At 43.5% G+C, this 16,502-nt stretch overlaps 2 protein-coding genes across 2 annotated transcripts in view; one reads left to right on the plus strand and one right to left on the minus strand.

Annotated features, from left to right (window-relative positions):
• Positions 1–9,753, minus strand: part of Btk (Bruton tyrosine kinase) — a 40,929-nt gene extending 31,176 nt beyond the window's left edge. The window contains exons 1-3 of the mRNA XM_021152845.1: positions 9,591–9,753; positions 932–1,102; positions 214–312 (exon numbers count right to left, since the gene is read on the minus strand). Coding sequence (XP_021008504.1) covers positions 214–312; positions 932–1,072 — 240 coding nt within the window. The 5' untranslated portion in view covers positions 1,073–1,102; positions 9,591–9,753. The remainder of the gene's footprint in view (positions 1–213; positions 313–931; positions 1,103–9,590) is intronic.
• Positions 9,754–13,976: 4,223 nt separating this feature from the next.
• Positions 13,977–16,425, plus strand: Rpl36a (ribosomal protein L36a). The gene is given in 5 exon segments (XM_021153395.1): positions 13,977–14,087; positions 14,446–14,551; positions 14,875–14,942; positions 15,835–15,957; positions 16,300–16,425. Coding segments are annotated over 5 exon segments (429 nt in total). The 3' UTR covers positions 16,321–16,425.
• The last annotated feature ends 77 nt before the right edge of the window (positions 16,426–16,502 follow it).

Below are 16,502 nucleotides of genomic sequence, written 5' to 3' on the forward strand. Positions count from 1 at the left end.
ACGATTTTCCAGGATAGAACTCAAGTCATCAGGCTTGGAAACAAGTTCCCCTCCCTACTGGGCAATCTTGCTGGCTCCCGCTGAAAAATTTTCTAAGGAAACAAAACTGCATTCTACGCCACACTACGCCACCACCATTGGATTGGAGTATTTGAGAGTTCCAAGTGCCTTACAATCTGCAGCCCCCTCTCTTTGACATGGGTCTCATCTTACCGGAATCTGTCTTTCTGGTGGGGGATTTTTTTCAGGAATTACTGTTTCAACACAGGTGATCTTCTCAACATCTATTGAACCTTTCTTACTGCCTCTTCTCTGAAGGAAAGAATGAGGAAGAAAACGGAGAAAGGTTACGAGCGATCGAGCCACCAGATGTTTACACAGTTATCTAATCACCCTCTGTGGTGAGGTGGTACTTGCAGCCTAACAGAACCTGGTTTTTGTTTTTGACTCAAGGTCTCACAATGTAGCCCTGGCTGGTCTAGAACTCACTGTGTAAACCTGAGTGCCGGGACTAAAAGTATGTGCCACTGTGCCTGGCAGAACCTGTTAGTTTTAAACAAATCCAGCATTTTATTTAACCTTTAAATGCCAAGTGGGAAGCAGATAACATAGAAGAATAAATGATTATATGCATTATTGTTCCAGAAATAAAAACACAATGTCGAATTCTTGGATTTCATTCTCAAGAAGCATGTAGTGAGTTCTTACCAACCACACAATTCCATGGTAAGACATTCTGAACAGCTTCTTAACATATTTGACTTTCCCCCTGTCATGACTGTGCCTACTCCTAGGCTAGGAAATATGTTTTCAAGTTTGATGTACTTAGCTCTACTAAGTTCCTACCTACCAGCCATGGAAGACATATCTCATTTCTCACAGAAGATCCAAGACTATGGTGAAATTTGGACTTCTCATTTGGGAAACTTACCCCACGTTCAAAGTCATATTCATAGTATGAAAGTTTGTGTACAGTCAAGAGAAACAGGCGCTTCTTGAAGTTTAAAGGTGATGTCTTCTTTTTCTGCTGGGAGCGCTTCAGAAAGATGCTCTCCAGTATCACTGCAGCCATGGCTTCCTCTCTCTGCAACTTGTTTGTGTGCTGTGGATAAGGAAAGTTTTTAAGGTTCTAGCATAGTCATCTTTGTCCTACCTGGTTCTGCCTCAGCCCTGCTCCCTGTTGTAAACAAAACACAAATATACAACACTAGCAGGGACTCTTGTGTCTTTCTGCCTGAGCCCCTTCTTCCAGAGTCCCCATCTTGGTCAAATTTCAAGTACAGTAAACACATACTATTTTCCTTAAAGATTTATTTATTTTATGTGTGAGTGCTCTATCTGTATGTACACCTGCATGCGGCAAGAGGGCAGCGGATCCCTTTACAGCTGCTTGTGAGCCACCATGTGGTTGCTGGGAATTGAACTCAGGACCTCTGGAAGAGCAGTCAGTGCTCTTAACCACTGAGCCATCTCTCCAGCCCAAACGCATACTATTTAACCAGGGGATTGATTCTACATGGTGAGTTTACAAAACTGGGCTTCTTGGGTAAGGGAACTGAATGCTCTAGAGCCTGACAACATAGCCCTGGGTGGTCAGTAATGTCTAGACACCACTTTACACTATTTACCCCTTTATGGCACATGTTTCTAATTCGTAAACAGCAACATTTTCAGTGAAACTGTTGACCCTGGTATTCTCAGAAGGGATAATTCAAGTACCAGTAAACCACTAAGGCAGATAATTGAACTTTCAGTTCCCAGGATCCTAAACAATGATGTAATTTTTCAAAAATGGACTCACTCAGGTCTGTAGCTAAAAGGACATACATCATCACCTGTACTTATAAGTACACAGTGACTACCATCCAGGTGATTTTAGCCCATTGCCAGCTAAACAGGGTATAAAGGAGAGAAGCTTTGTTTTCAAGCTGAGACCAGCTTTCCTACAGTAGTTTAGCACTTTGGCCTCCCTCTCCCCTTCCCTTAGACAGTTTCTTTTAGATGGCATGAGGTATAAATGATGCACCAATGGAGCAGTGGTTAAGAGAACTTGTTGCTCATGCAGAAAACCAGCATTCAGTTTCCAGCACCCAGAGGATGGCTCACAACCACTTGTAACCCCAGTTCCAGGAGATGTGGTGCCTTCTTCTGACCTCCTTGGGCATCAGGCATGCTAGTGGTGCATATATGTTACTGCAGGCAAAACACTCATAACCATACAGTAAAATAACATCTATTTTTAAAACAAGTGACATAACTATGTTGCTGTTAAGGATGCCAGCTGTGCTCATTTTGGAAGAACAATGCTTAGAATACTCCAGAACATTCCACAAAACCATCAAATGTTTTTCTGTGGGGCTGAAGATTGATGCCCCAGCATAGCTCATGCTGACCTTCAACTCATTTGGTAGTCCAGGCAGACCTAGACATCACATCAATCCTGCTGCTTCAGCATCTACAGTGCTATCTAGATTACAAGCCTGCCATGCCAGGCACAGCTCAACAATGACTTCTTCAGACAGACAGACAGACTCTCTCTCTCTACCTAACAATTCTAAACTTTCACTAGAAACATATGTGAAAAGATGATAGTCATAGAAATGGACCACAGAGTAACAAAAATTCATTATATCTCCTTGGAGTTTTGTTTATAATCAGAGGCTTGTTCCCTGCAAGGAGTGCCGACTTTTGTTTTCAGGAAATACCTTTTGCTTTTGGTCGCGCTATAAAAGCCAAATAAGTAAAGTCGGGACTTTTACCGTTTTTTTTTTTTTTTTTCTCTGAAAAGGTGATTTTTTTTTTTTTTTAAGCAGGGAGAGCAAGGAGGGTTTTGGTTTGGTTTGGCTTTTTGGTTTTTAATTAAAGTTTGGTGCTATGTACAGTTGTTTTGCTCTTTCCTGTGGTGTAGACAGCTGTATTACCATGCTGAGAAGATAAAAATGGATTACAAGACTGTCAGAATGATCTCTGCCTTCTGTCTACGGCACAGCTGCTGCCGCCTTCTAGCAGTGGGTTGGGTTAATCTTTTGTTGTAAATCTTTAGAAAGAAATGATGTAGAAATGCAAATGTTTCCATTCACCTTGCTATATAGTTCCCCTTTCTTTCTTTTTTTTAAAGATTTATTTATTATTATATATAAGTACACTGTAACTGTCTTTAGACACACCAGAACAGAGCATCAGATTTCATTACAGTGGTTGTGAGCTACCATGTGTTTGCTGGGATTTGAACTCAGGACCTCTGGAAGAGCAGTCAGTGCTCTTAACCACTGAGCCATCTCTCCAGCCCATTAGTCCCCTTAATTGCCTTCTGCCTAAAATGGACTCCCACCAGAGTGACAGGCCATCAGTCCTACCTTCAGTTTCAGCTCAAACTCCAAATTTCCACTTAATAGCATAATTCTTCATTACTCACAAGTAGTGGTAACATGGCAAATCTTATACTCGTCTTATTAATTGCTATGTCATGGAATAATAAGTCATTATTACGTATTATTTGGTTATTACTTATTAATTATAATCAATAAGCTATTATTTATTAATTACAATCAATAATGTATGATTAATTATTGATTGTAATTAATAAGTCATTATTACTTATTAATTACTAAGTCATTTGTTATAATATCACTCTTGCTTCATGATGAATTACAACCAAGCACCTCTTCATAATCAAAGACCCAAATTACGGAAGGCAAAATAAAACCCTAAGGAAATTGAGTAGCATAAGCAGTAGAGGGTCAAAAGCATCCCAAGGAACCATATCCATTAGTGTGTGTGCTAGAGAGTAAAGTGCTTACGAGCCCTTTTACCTTCAATTATGCTGAGTGGTCTAAGTGGACACATTCCCTGCTTAGACCCAGTATCAGTTTCAGTCCTGATACCTACTCTTATGTCCTGTAAGACATGTACTGCTGTTGCCTCTGCCTGCCTGCCTGCCTGCCTTCCTTCCTTTCTTTCTTTCTTCCTTCCTTCCTTGAACAAATCCAATTTGTACAAGAGGAAGACTTCTGTCTGTCTCTCTCAAGTGCTTGTGTTGAGGAAAGGTTCGGTGCTGGTCTGAATATGAGGAAGTACGCCACCATGGCCCTCTGAGCGAGGAGTGAGATGGTCTCTACCTCCAGACCATTGAACTGCATAGTTACTGGAATGACCATGGTTTGCTATCCCTTTGTTCTTCTTCCTTTCCTTAGGATGCAATCCAGACTCATACAACCTAAAAATGTGGTAGCTCTTTCTTAGGTCTACTAGCCAATAATATAAGAGAAGAAGAATCTATCTCAGTGTCTTCCAGAAGGCTGGCACAGTGCAGTGGACTGCTCTTTGATAGCAGGTAAGAAAGAGCCTTGGAGCTACTTATTGTGGGAAGCTCTAATTTTTGCCTCTAGCAATTTCATTGGCCAATAGAGGCCATCCAAACACACACCAAAAAAAAAAAAAAAACCCACAATAGAGCTGACCTTGCACATGTTAGTCAAGGAGTAAGAGACTAGGTGGAAACGGAAGTAACAGAGATGTCACATGTACTGAGAGAGGTTCATATAGGTGATGAGAAAGGGAGAAAATCTGAGTTGGTTGTGTGACATATAGTGTTGTCACATTATTACAATCCAAATACAAGGAATACACATAGCCACCTTTTCTGCAGCCCCTCGGCTCTACATGCAGCAGGAGAATTAAAAAAGAGGAAGCCTATTAGTAAGAGTTCAGTTAGCATACAAACTGCACTATGCCGAGGCATTAATATTAATAGCACTTGAAGAGTCAATAAACGAAAGCATTACTGGCAATTATCCTTGCTTATGATAAGATGGAACACTACTAGAAACAACACTGGAGCAATATGCAGTAAATGACCCAGCTTGCCTGTGATTGAAGACGGTTGATGAGAAAGCTATGAGTCAATAGTATGCCAATAGAACTACTTAACCAGAACATCAAAGAAGTAGCATTTTTCTCATTAGCTCTCCTTTAAAGCTCTTGGTAATTGGCCATCAAGCATCTGGCTATTTCGATTTTTTTTTTCTCTGTAAGGAAATGGAAAAGAACTCCTCTTCTAGTGTCGTCTACCTGTCAGGCACTTTATATTATTTTGCCATTTATGCTTGTGCTGCTGGGAAGGAAACTCAGGACCTTGTGCACACTAGGCTAGAGCTCTGCCCTTGAGCCCCACGTCCCAGCTTCTGACCAACATCTTCCGTGGCTTATTTCGTTTGTTCTTGACAACAAACCTAATGAAGCTAATATGTGTGTGACTGTGTACCTTGTCCATCTTCACCCATCTCTAGCTCCTGCTGTATCTTGCAGTTGCTGTAGCATGCTATTACTTCCCAGGTTGATCTCCCTTTTTCCCCCCCACAAGGTTCCATTTAGCTAGGTTGTTATTAAACTTTCTATGTAGTCAAGGATGACCATAGCCTTCTGATCTTCTCTTTCCTCCACCTGCTGAGTGTTGGGATTATAGGCCTGCATCCCCATACCCAGTTTATATGGTGATAGTAAACCCACTGGCTCTTTTCTTTTCCTTTCTCTTTTCTTTGAGAAGGTCTTACTACATAGCCCTGGCTGTCCTGGAACTCACTATGTACATCAGGCTGTCTTTAAACTCATAAGATTCCCCTGCCTCTGCCTCTCCAAGTGCTGGGATTAAAGGCATGTATCATCCTACTGGGGCAGAAGAAAGGTCTTTACAATGTCATGTCCATAGTATCAAAGCAACCCACTTGTTAGCTGTAAGTTCTCAGGAACCGCTGCTCAGACTCGACTGAAACCTTTGTGACCAAATTCATGATGAAGACTTCCCTTTTATTGGGTTTATTTTTTCAATTGAGTTTTTGTTTCCCTTTGGGTAAACACTTATTTTTCCCTATTATGTCAAAATAATGCAAATTCATTGTAGAAAATGTTTCAAGTTTAAGGCCATTAAAAATAAAAAAAATCAATTACAAACTTTAGATAGATAGATAGAATTGTTAGAATTTTGGCATCTTTTTTCTTTTTTTCTGTGCATTTTTCTTATTAAAGTTGGAATCATATTGCACGTGTCATGTGTAGTTTGCTTATATTTAAAATTATCTATATGTCCATTCATCCATCCATGCAATGTACTTCTTGCTGAAAAAAAGGGTTCTAAGGGTTTTTGTTTGTTTGTTTGTTGTTTCTCTGTGTAGCCCTGGCTGTCCTGGAACTCACTCTGTAGACCAGGCCTGCCTCTGCCTCCCAAGTGCTGGGTTTAAAGGCGTGCGCCACCACTGCCCGCCTCTAAGATTCTTCTTTACCGTTATTCCTAGCCATGGCTGGGAAGTATGAGTGTCATCTCAGCACTCAGGAGGCTGAGGCAGGAGGATCACATAGTGAGTTTAAGGTCAGCCTGGGCTACACAGTGAAACCCAGTCTCAAAACCTAAATAACAAGAGAAAGAACAACAACAATAATACTAATGAGGATGAGGAATTGGAGAGATGGCTCAGCACGTAAGAAAGGTGCTTGCTGCTCTTCCAGAGGACCCAAGTTCAGCTCTGAGCATCCATTTGAAGCCACTTAGAGCACCTTGTAACTCTGACACTCTGTGAAGGCATCAGCACACACTTGTGCATGCATATTCACTATACAGACACCACACACACAAATACCCACACACATCCCAAGTACAGGCACATATGTCATATATATACTGACATACACACACACACACACACACACACACACACATATATATATATATATATATATATATATATATATATATATATACACACACACACACATATACACCATGAAACCACATACACACAACATGTACACACAGACATAAGACAAAAAGACACACATACCAAAACACACACAGACACACCACAATATATAAAGGAATGTGAAAAATTGTGTGTACATTTTGCTACATATTACCAAACTACTCTCCAGAATTAGTGTACCAATTTCTGATCCTAACAGCATGTTTTGAGAAACTGAGTTCTTTTCCTCTGCATCTTTACTTCATTTCACATCACTTTTCAGTCATTCTTTTTTTAACTCTGGCTTTATTCTACACCAACTTTTTCACTCGCCAGTTTACTTTAATCCTCCATTTGTCTAAAACTCAATTCCTCATAACTCTCTAAAATGTCTTCCTAGGAGTGAGGCTGGATTTTCATTTTGGTGAAGGTCAGCAGTGTGAACAGTATAACCCGAAGTTTTTGCACTTCGGTGCTTATTTGAAGAGGGCTTTCAGAGAGTGGGCAGTGAGGAGGAATGCCCGTGTTTAGACATTCCAAGTTTATAAATTTCTAAGATGATGCTCCATTACTGTACATAAACCTCCGCAACAAACTGAAAGTTACACGTGGCCCAATTGTTTCAGGCTCCTCAGAGGTGTGTCCCCTCCCCCTCCCCTGATGGCTTCATGCATAACCAAGCAGGTTTGGAGTACAAAAAAGTCAAAGTCTCCTCTATAACAACAACTACTTCCTCCTCCTCCTCCTCTTCCTCCTCCTCCTCCTCCTCCTTGAAACAAGGTCTTCCTCTGTAATTCAGGTTGGTCTGGAACTCTAGGCAACCCTCCTGCCTCAGCCTCGTGATTACAAACAAGTCTGTGCCACCTCCTCCAGCTCTTCTTATGTTCTGTTATACCCTGAATTCTAGCCATCCCTTATCTTCAGGGGTTAGCAATGAGACCTCAGCATTGCTGAGAGAAAAGCAGAGACACCAATCCAGATGACCGTTTGGAGAACGTCCAAACTTTGGGTTTCAGATGACATGTATCTAAGTGACTTCCTGCTATGGCTCCAGACAACTGATAAGATACTTTATAGGAAATTTGCTCAGATGGAAACAACACATCATAGTGCCTGCTTCAGTTGCACCAAGACCCTACAAGTAGACGGAAAGTTACACTAGTTCTCCCCATAAGGCATTTGCAAAGATTCTAAACAAAACATCAACGGCAATAAGCAGCAAATAGATTAAACAGCCTAAATAAAATAGAAGTCAGGTGGATGTGACAATGTCCTCATGTCATCCTAGCTTGCAGGTGAGTAAGGCAGAAGGACAAGTTTGAGGCTAGTCTGGGCTACATAGCCTTGGCTAGGTAGGCAAGACCTTACTTCCAAATGAAAAAATTAAACAGTCTACAGTGGTAGGGCAAGCCTTAAGTTCTATTGCATAGCTGTAACACTTTAGGTTACCATGACAACTTGCATTTTGTGGCTTATTTCAAATACTTGAGAAAGGCCATAGAGCCCTTGCTTCAGAAGTGTGGCACGCAAGACGAGGGAAGGGACAGAGCTAAGGCATATACCTACCTAACAGCAAAGAGGATGGCTAGGCCTTGAGCTGCGTGCACCCACCCCACCCTCAGCCTCTGGACTGCTGCCACTCTCTCAGCCCTTGGAAAAGCTTGGCATGGGTTAACCCTTCCAATATTGAGAGCTAGGTAGTGAGGAGGCTATAATCCCACTCGGGTGTCTGGAGGCTCACTTCAGAATGTCTCGTCAGCTTGATCTGAGCAGAGTCGAAATTCACTCTATTTGCCCCCAGGCCAACCCTAGTGGGCACTGGTAGAACGAAACTAGTACTGACTGCTGAGATCCAGCACTTACTCTTGCTGGAGGCCTCAACCACTTTACATTTATTTACACTTGAAATCCTGGCAATGATCTTCCAGAGCAAAGTAACAGGCATGTGCGGAGGGGGTAAGAGAAAAAGCCAAGGGAGCCTGAAGAGAAAGGGGCTAGACAAATTTGATACAATTTAAAGGCTGTTGAGTACTGATTCTGGATCAGGGCATACTGGCCAGGAAAGGAAGAGGAAGGAGAGGGAGAGGAAAGGAAAGGAAAGGAAAGGAGAGGAGAAATAACAACGCCAAGAGAAAAGGCAGCCATGCACATGGTAGGTTAACTGTAAAAGGACAAACCTTTCCGGAGACCACGGGTTGGCCACACTGTCTCAGCTGAGGCAGAGGCTGCGTTCCGCTGGCTCTGTTTCCTACCCACTGTTACCACGAGGCTGCCTCAGCCTCCATACAATCCTTCCTCATAGCCAGCTCTCATCCTGGTACTATCTGGCCCGTTGCAGGCCAAGACAAGTTGTCCCTACCCTCTAGAGCACGGACCTTTCCTCAGCACTGCCGTTAGGTACACAGGAGCTATTTTAGCTTTTTGCAGATGAAATGTCCTTTTAGAATTCCTCCTTCTAAGGTTCTCATTGATACAAGGATGCATTTTGTGTCTTCAGATAGTGTTTGGGGAAAATGGCTCGTTTTTACCCTGCCGCTGCCTGTAGTGTCTCGTTCCCATCGAGAGCTGCAGAGCTCCCTTCCCAACAACATTTGCTACCTTTTCAGACGGTCACCTCAGGTCACACTTTCCTCTTCCTATAACCACCCCACCGCACTCGCCGTCTTCGGAAGACATTTTATGTTCCCCTCCATCATTGGAAGGGAATACCAGGGCCTTCTGCTGGTGACACTCCCACTCTCCATGAGTGTCCTCCACCAGTAGATATATGGAACCAGCCATGCTTCCTGTCCGACCTTTGAGAGTTCCACAAGAAGTAATTATGGCCTCTGCCCAGGCCCTACCTCAGCCCAAACCCACCTCAGTTCTGACTTAATGCAGGTAGCTCCCCAGACGTAGTGAGATGCCAGGACTTGGAAGGTGGGACTCGATCTCTGAAGACTCTGGCCCTGGAGACATATTCTTACAGTCCAGAGAGGAAGGACAGCCTGAGCAAACCCCACCCTTTCGCAGCCACTCAGTTCCCTTTTTTTGTTTCCTGACTTAAACCATTGCCCTTTTTTTTTTTTCTCCTTAGCAATATGGTATCTGATTTCGAGCTGCTGTCCCTATTCCACTCCCCCACCAAACTCTCTGCCCCCACCCCCCGACATTTGCCTGGGACCTCTTTACACTCAAGAGTCCAGTTCTGAGAGACTCTTCCCATTATGGTGGTGGTTGAGTCTCCTAAAAAGATGGGGCTGGGCTGAACAAACAACAGGTCATCATCAGACTACCCTCTGGGGCAAAGGAATGACGTACCTAAAGGACTGTGGGGGACGATCAGCACAGGAAGAAGAGAGATGCCAGTGTCTTTAAGGTCTCCTGTGGCCTCAGTAGGGGAGAGTCGGGATCACACAGTTCAACTTGGAGGACAAAGAAAGCTCACTCAGAGACCCTGAAATACATAGCCGGACAGAGGTAGAGACAAGACTTCCCTGCTGAGTCATTTTCTAAGAAAGCATTTTTCTTCTGCAGATAAAGATGCCGGAATATAAGCCCACACAAGGACTTGTGCCCTTCCCCATTTTTTCAAATGTTCTTTTGTGACTATTCTACCTTCAAAATTTAGCCTTATGAACTGAGCCATGCTGAAAAAAAAATATAATCCCAGCTACTGGGGTGATGGGGGACAGGACGATCACCAACCAGTTCAAAGCCTGGACAACATAGGAGATTCTGTCTCATTTATTTCCTCCAAGTTAAACAAGGTACACTATTTTCTTTGATTCTGTCAACTAGCAAACAAGACTAGATGTGTTCTTTGAAGCCTGACTGTTCCCTCAGTGGGTCCCAGGTTTGTGTCCCAGCTTCCATCTCCTCCCCGAGGATTCCCCTAAAGAAATGTAGCTAATATTTGCCACATGATGGTGGCAGAGGCCCTGGTGACTGATCTTGTCTGTCTTCTCTCATGGACCACTTTCATATTGCCTTACAGAGACATTACACCCTAATACAGAAACATATTATTGATCCCCAAAATTGGTCAGAATTTGGAAAGTACTGGGATTTTTTTTCAAGCATTTGTAGAATGGCAAATTGGTAAATCACTACATGGGTATAGATCAATGAGCACCAAATGTTATATAGCTCTCCCTACTTTATTGATGACCTTTCCTTAGTCACATGCAATAGCTGTGCCAGTTACCAATGGAGTGACCATAGACATTCGCCATACCTCCTTTTTTCTTCAGTTAGATGCTTCTTGTCACATGCTTCATCATGTCTGAAGGTCCATTTGGGGTGGGAATTGGAAGTTAATAACAGTACCTTGGGAAATTAGACAGGGAAGCAAAGGCAGAAGACAGAATAAAGGCAGGAACTTTTTCACCCTTTGGTCACAACCACTTACCCAGCCCCCTCATTCATACCAATAGGACTATTCCAAAATAGTGAGGACAAAGCTGGTGAACATTCAAACTATTCCCCATGGAGATGGGTCGGCAGGTAAAGCCCGTGCTGCCAAGCCTCATGACTTACATCCAATCCCCAAGGAAGGAGAGAAGTGATTGCCATTAGTGGGACTCCTGACCTCCACACTCAGGTCGTGGCATGTACACGTGCATACACTTAAATACAATGTGCTATCAGGTCCTGACGTGGGTGCCGTCTGTAGTAAACAGCTGTGAGGAAGAGAGAGAAAGTAGCCCAATAAATGTGCTGTATAACTCGTGAAAGGCTGTGTACTTTATGAAGCCGGGTGATTAATATTCAAAAAGACCTTCATCATTCAGCTTTAGAGGTCAAACTCAATGATGTATTTTCCAGGGTGAAGAGTGAAGTCTCACAAGTAGGTTCCAACTTGGAAATTCAACAGTCTCCAGGTGGAAGCAGGGTGGATGGCTGGAGGGTGTGTGGAAATGGGCTTTGCTGACAGCAACTGAAAGAAATGGCAAATCTGAAAAAAATGTTGTTGTTGTTGTTTCTAGAAGTAAAATATCTAGAGGAAAGTAACTCTCTTGTAGTCTTGAAGCACGGAGAACTTAAGACTCTAACTAGAGTCCTGTCTTCAATTCTTAGTGCTTCATTTTAGAGGAAAGTAATGAGCACAGACATGTAGAAAACAGAAACAAGCCAGGCAGTGGTGGCACACACCTTTAATCCCAGCACTTGGGAGGCAGAGGCAGGCGGATTTCTGAGTTCGAGGCCAGCCTGGTCTACAGAGTGAGTTCCAGGACAGCCAGGGCTATACAGAGAAACCCTGTCTCAAAAACGAAACAAAACAAACCAGAAACATAGTGGTAAACAAATCATGAGCTATGAGTAACTTCTGGAGATTTAATATGTAACATGGAGACTGTATTAGTACTCAACTGCATACTTGAGGTTGGATAAGAAAGCAGGCTTGAGTGTCTTCACCCTACACACACACACACACACACACACACACACACACACAGAGAGAGAGAGAGAGAGAGAGAGAGAGAGAGAGAGAGAGCGCTAACTATTGATAGTGATGGATGTATTAATTTGACTGTGGCAGTTATTATACAAGATGAGTGTATATCATCACATTATATACCTTAAACACATGCAATTTTGTCAAATATTTTAAATTAAAAAAAAATCCCCCCAACTATGTCACACAGGGACTGATAAAAAGAACCAAATTTGATTAGACAAAGAAGGCTAATTGTCTTTCTGTCTCCAGATCACTTACATGTAAAACAAAAACAGACAAATAAAAACTTGAGAAACTCCCTAAAGGCCAGTGAAACATTTTAAGGGGCTAGAGATTAGACAATGCTGCTGGCCATCAGCTGGCGGGTTGGTAAAGGAGTGTGGCATTGTTATTATCTTAACCCCAGGAGATCATCAAAGTGCCAGCTTGTCTCCGAAGCGATATGCCAGCAGGATACTCCAGGGTCTCCTGCCATTAGCTCCTAGGCCACTGCTATCCCCTTCTGCATTCTGGCCCATTTGTCTACCTGTGGATGCCTCTCTTTCCCTGTGTAATATGCTGGCTAAGGCTAGGGCTATATCATATTAAACGGCTTAAAGATGGAATTCCAGCTTCACTAAAACCATGTGTGTGACTTTTAGACAAGTGCATTTAAGGCCTCATGTGCCTCAGTCTCTTCATTTGTACTAGTAAGCAGCTCCTGAGATGGACAGGATTTAAAGAGGCAGGCATAAACCAGGCACGGTTGTGCATACCCTCTGCCTCCACCACTCAAGGATCCAAAATTCGCAGCCACCTTCAGCTACGCAGGTGAGTTTAAGGGCAGCCTGGGATTAGTGAGGCCCTCTCTGTCTTAAAGATAGCTGTTATGACCCACAGGCCACCAGAGTAATATTATGGGATGTTAAAAGGAAATTAGGTTCTGGAGTCATAACACATGGGATATGCATTCTGAAGACACTGCTACTGACACTGGACAAATGGTTTCCCATACCACTGGAAAGGAAACACCACGGCTTTCCTCGCCTGGAAAATGGAAGGGGCATTACCATCTTTCTCCTAGAATTACTCGGAAAAGTCTACTTTAAAACTCAGCACCCTTCAGCCTTTCTCTGCAGAACTCCCTTGAAGCATCATGCATGCCTGCTGCCACGCATTGGGGGGAAGCAAAGTGCTGAAGTACGTTTTCTTTGCTGACCCGAGTACTTCAGAAGCTGGGTAAATTCATTGCCAGTTTTCAGTCAAATCAGCCCATTTAGTTCCTCAGCTAAAAGGCCACTGCATTTATTGTTCCTTTTCTTCACTGTACTTAGCCTGGAATTGGACTTTGGGGAGCACACTCAATTACCTTGTTCTGCTCCTACAACATTGTCTGAAACCGAATAGACATTAAATCAACATGTGGACCCCACTGATCACATGAAAAACGAACGGAAGCAATTAGCACCGTCCCAGGGCTTCCTTAAGCCCCACTTAGGCTGCGAAAGATCATCCCAGTCTCCTTGAAGTGGAACTAAAAGAATGTTATGCTGAGGTGAAGGACCCCTCCACTTGATCCTAGTCCCGGTTCTGCTCCAACACCGGCGATTAGAGTCTGGGAAGAGATCTGCTTTCTTCGCATAAGCTACTAAATTGCAACGTCCTCCGCCAACAGGGATAAAGCAGTTACTGGCGCTGGGCGGGAGGAAGTGGAGCCGATGGCTGCAGACCCTAGGCGGAGCCTCGGCTCAAACTTGCGTCTGCAGCGAAGATAAATCATCCAGCCATACGGGGGCGCTGTGCTGAGCTCCCTACAGACAGGCTCTATGGTCGCCGTTTCCCACGGCTCTGAGGAAGTGCACTCAGGCACCGCCTATAAACTTCCGTTGCTGCTCTAGCCTCTCTCTTTCCGAGCTGCTAGCGCTCCTGCGAACATGGTACGGTCGTCTGTGGGGCTTTGATAGCATCCAGTTTAATCCTTGTACCCAGCGTGTACAGTACCATCCCAGGGTGCATCTGGGCTCTGGCATGACCTCGATGTACCCGAGAAACCGAACATAGCAGAGAGCGACACAGAGAGAACCAAGTTCTGGGTGGAGGAATTCACTTGATGGCGTGACTTAGCGGCGGGTGGATGCGCAGTTTGGTGGCGCGTGGGACTGCAACGCCTTTTAGAGCTACATAGTCGTTGTGTGTTAGTGAGGAGTCGTAGAATAAATCAGCTTTATTTGCATCCAGCGAGGACTCTGGGCCATTGTGGTCCGGTAAATGAGTGCTGTACATTATTCTTACTAGGTGAACGTGCCTAAAACCCGCCGGACATTCTGCAAGAAATGTGGGAAGCACCAACCCCACAAGGTGACACAGTACAAGAAGGGCAAGGATTCTTTGTATGCCCAGGGTAAGCTGCTTAGATGTAATTTGGTGGTGGTTGTGTGGCGGGGAGTTGTTGAGAAAGGCCAGAGCCTCCCCCTCTGTAAGGCAGGCTGGCCCGGAATAAGCAAACTTCCTGCCTTGGCCTCTCAAGGGTTAGGGCTGTACCTGTTCCCCGCATGCCAGACTCAATAATTTGGTTTTGATGTGGCAGGTCCAGGTATCCCGCCCCCCCCCCCCTTAGTACTATTTCTCAATGCAGGGCAGCCTCAAATTTAAACCTGAGACTTTTCCTTGTGACTATTTTGACTTAGGACCTGTAGTGTACCCTAACGAGTAACTTTTTTCCAGGAAAGCGGCGTTATGACAGGAAACAGAGTGGCTATGGTGGGCAGACTAAGCCTATTTTCCGCAAAAAGGTTAGTGATTGCCGACACATTTCATCTTGTGGTAAGGACTCGAATTTTTCACCCCTTGTTAGCAAGCATTGCTTTAGTGTTGACCACAGTAAAGTTCTCCCACTTGGTGGCAGGGACATTTCCCAGGTAGCAGAGCTGGGCTTCAACCCAGATCTGTCTTAGAACTTACCATGTTAAGCTTTTCGGGGAATGGAAACTTTTGTTTTTTTTTGTTTTTTTTTTTTTTTTTTGAGACAGGGTTTCTCTATGTATCGCCCTGGCTGCCTTGGAACTCACTCTGAAGACCAGGCTGGCCGCGAACTCAGAAACCCGCCTGCCTCTGCCTCCCAAGAGCTGGGATTAAAGGCGTTAGCCACCACCAGCCGAGCTGAATGGAAACATTTAAATATCCAGCTAACTTGTGTGGAAAATTGATACATTTCAACTTTCAAACTGCCAAATAGCAAATCTCTGGCCAAAAATGGTGGACTCCGTTGATTATTAGTCGGCAGTGACTGTACCAGTCCAGAAAAGTGTACATTAGTCTAATGGACGCTTTAAGGAAATTGATCCGTCTTAAGCTTTATGTATTCCAAAAATTTTATTTCCTAGTTAGCGTGAGTTTGGCTGGCAAAAATAAAAGTAACCAAGAAGGCTACAAATTTAAGGTAGCTTTGTGGGGGGGAGGGAACTATGTAGCACAGGCTAACCTCACATTCCTGTGGTGGCTGTACCTTGCCTCGGGAACAAGTGTGTGGCAGCAAGCACTGTTTCCGTTTCATTTCGTTACTGTTAGATTTTTCTCTTAAAACCAACAGGCTTCTGGATTTAAAAGAACAAAAACCACTCCATAGCTGAATGCAGACTGGCAGAATGGAATTTCATGAGGGGTTTGACTTGATATCTTTTCTAGGCTAAAACTACAAAGAAGATTGTGCTGAGACTGGAGTGTGTTGAGCCCAACTGCAGATCTAAGAGGATGCTGGCTATTAAGAGATGCAAGCATTTTGAATTGGGAGGCGACAAGAAGAGAAAGGTACTCTCTCCTTTTGAATGTAAAGCTTTATTTGTAGAGTTCACTGTTTCAGGCCTCGGTGTATATAGGGTACCCTCCAAGATAATAATGTTCACAGCTGAGTTAGATAGCCCATATCTGAATGCATGGGACCAGAAGTATTTTTTTTTAATGTTTTGTGAATCTGACATATGCTTTATTAGTAGACACAAAAGTTTGCATAAGTGCAAAAGAGAAATGGCCTCTACGATTTCAGTATTTAGATTTTGGCTGTGGCTGGGATTGAACACAGGACCATAGATTATGTAAAGGTTCCTTAAAAATTACAAAACACAACATTTTGTTTTTCTGTTCTGTTTACAGGGCCAAGTGATCCAGTTCTAAGCAGATTTTGTTATGAAGACAATAAAATCTTGACCTTTCAATCCCTTTGATTGCAGTTGTTCCTTTGGGAGGGAATAAATTAAAAGCTTTCAGAAATTACCTGAAGTTCTTGGTACCTTGAATTGACTCTTGTTGAGAGGTATGAAATGTGACTTGTTGGGATCCTACTTGGCATTTAAAGT

The sequence above is a fragment of the Mus caroli genome, chromosome X, assembly GCF_900094665.2.
Source record: "Mus caroli chromosome X, CAROLI_EIJ_v1.1, whole genome shotgun sequence".
NCBI classification, from domain to species: Eukaryota; Metazoa; Chordata; class Mammalia; order Rodentia; family Muridae; genus Mus; species Mus caroli.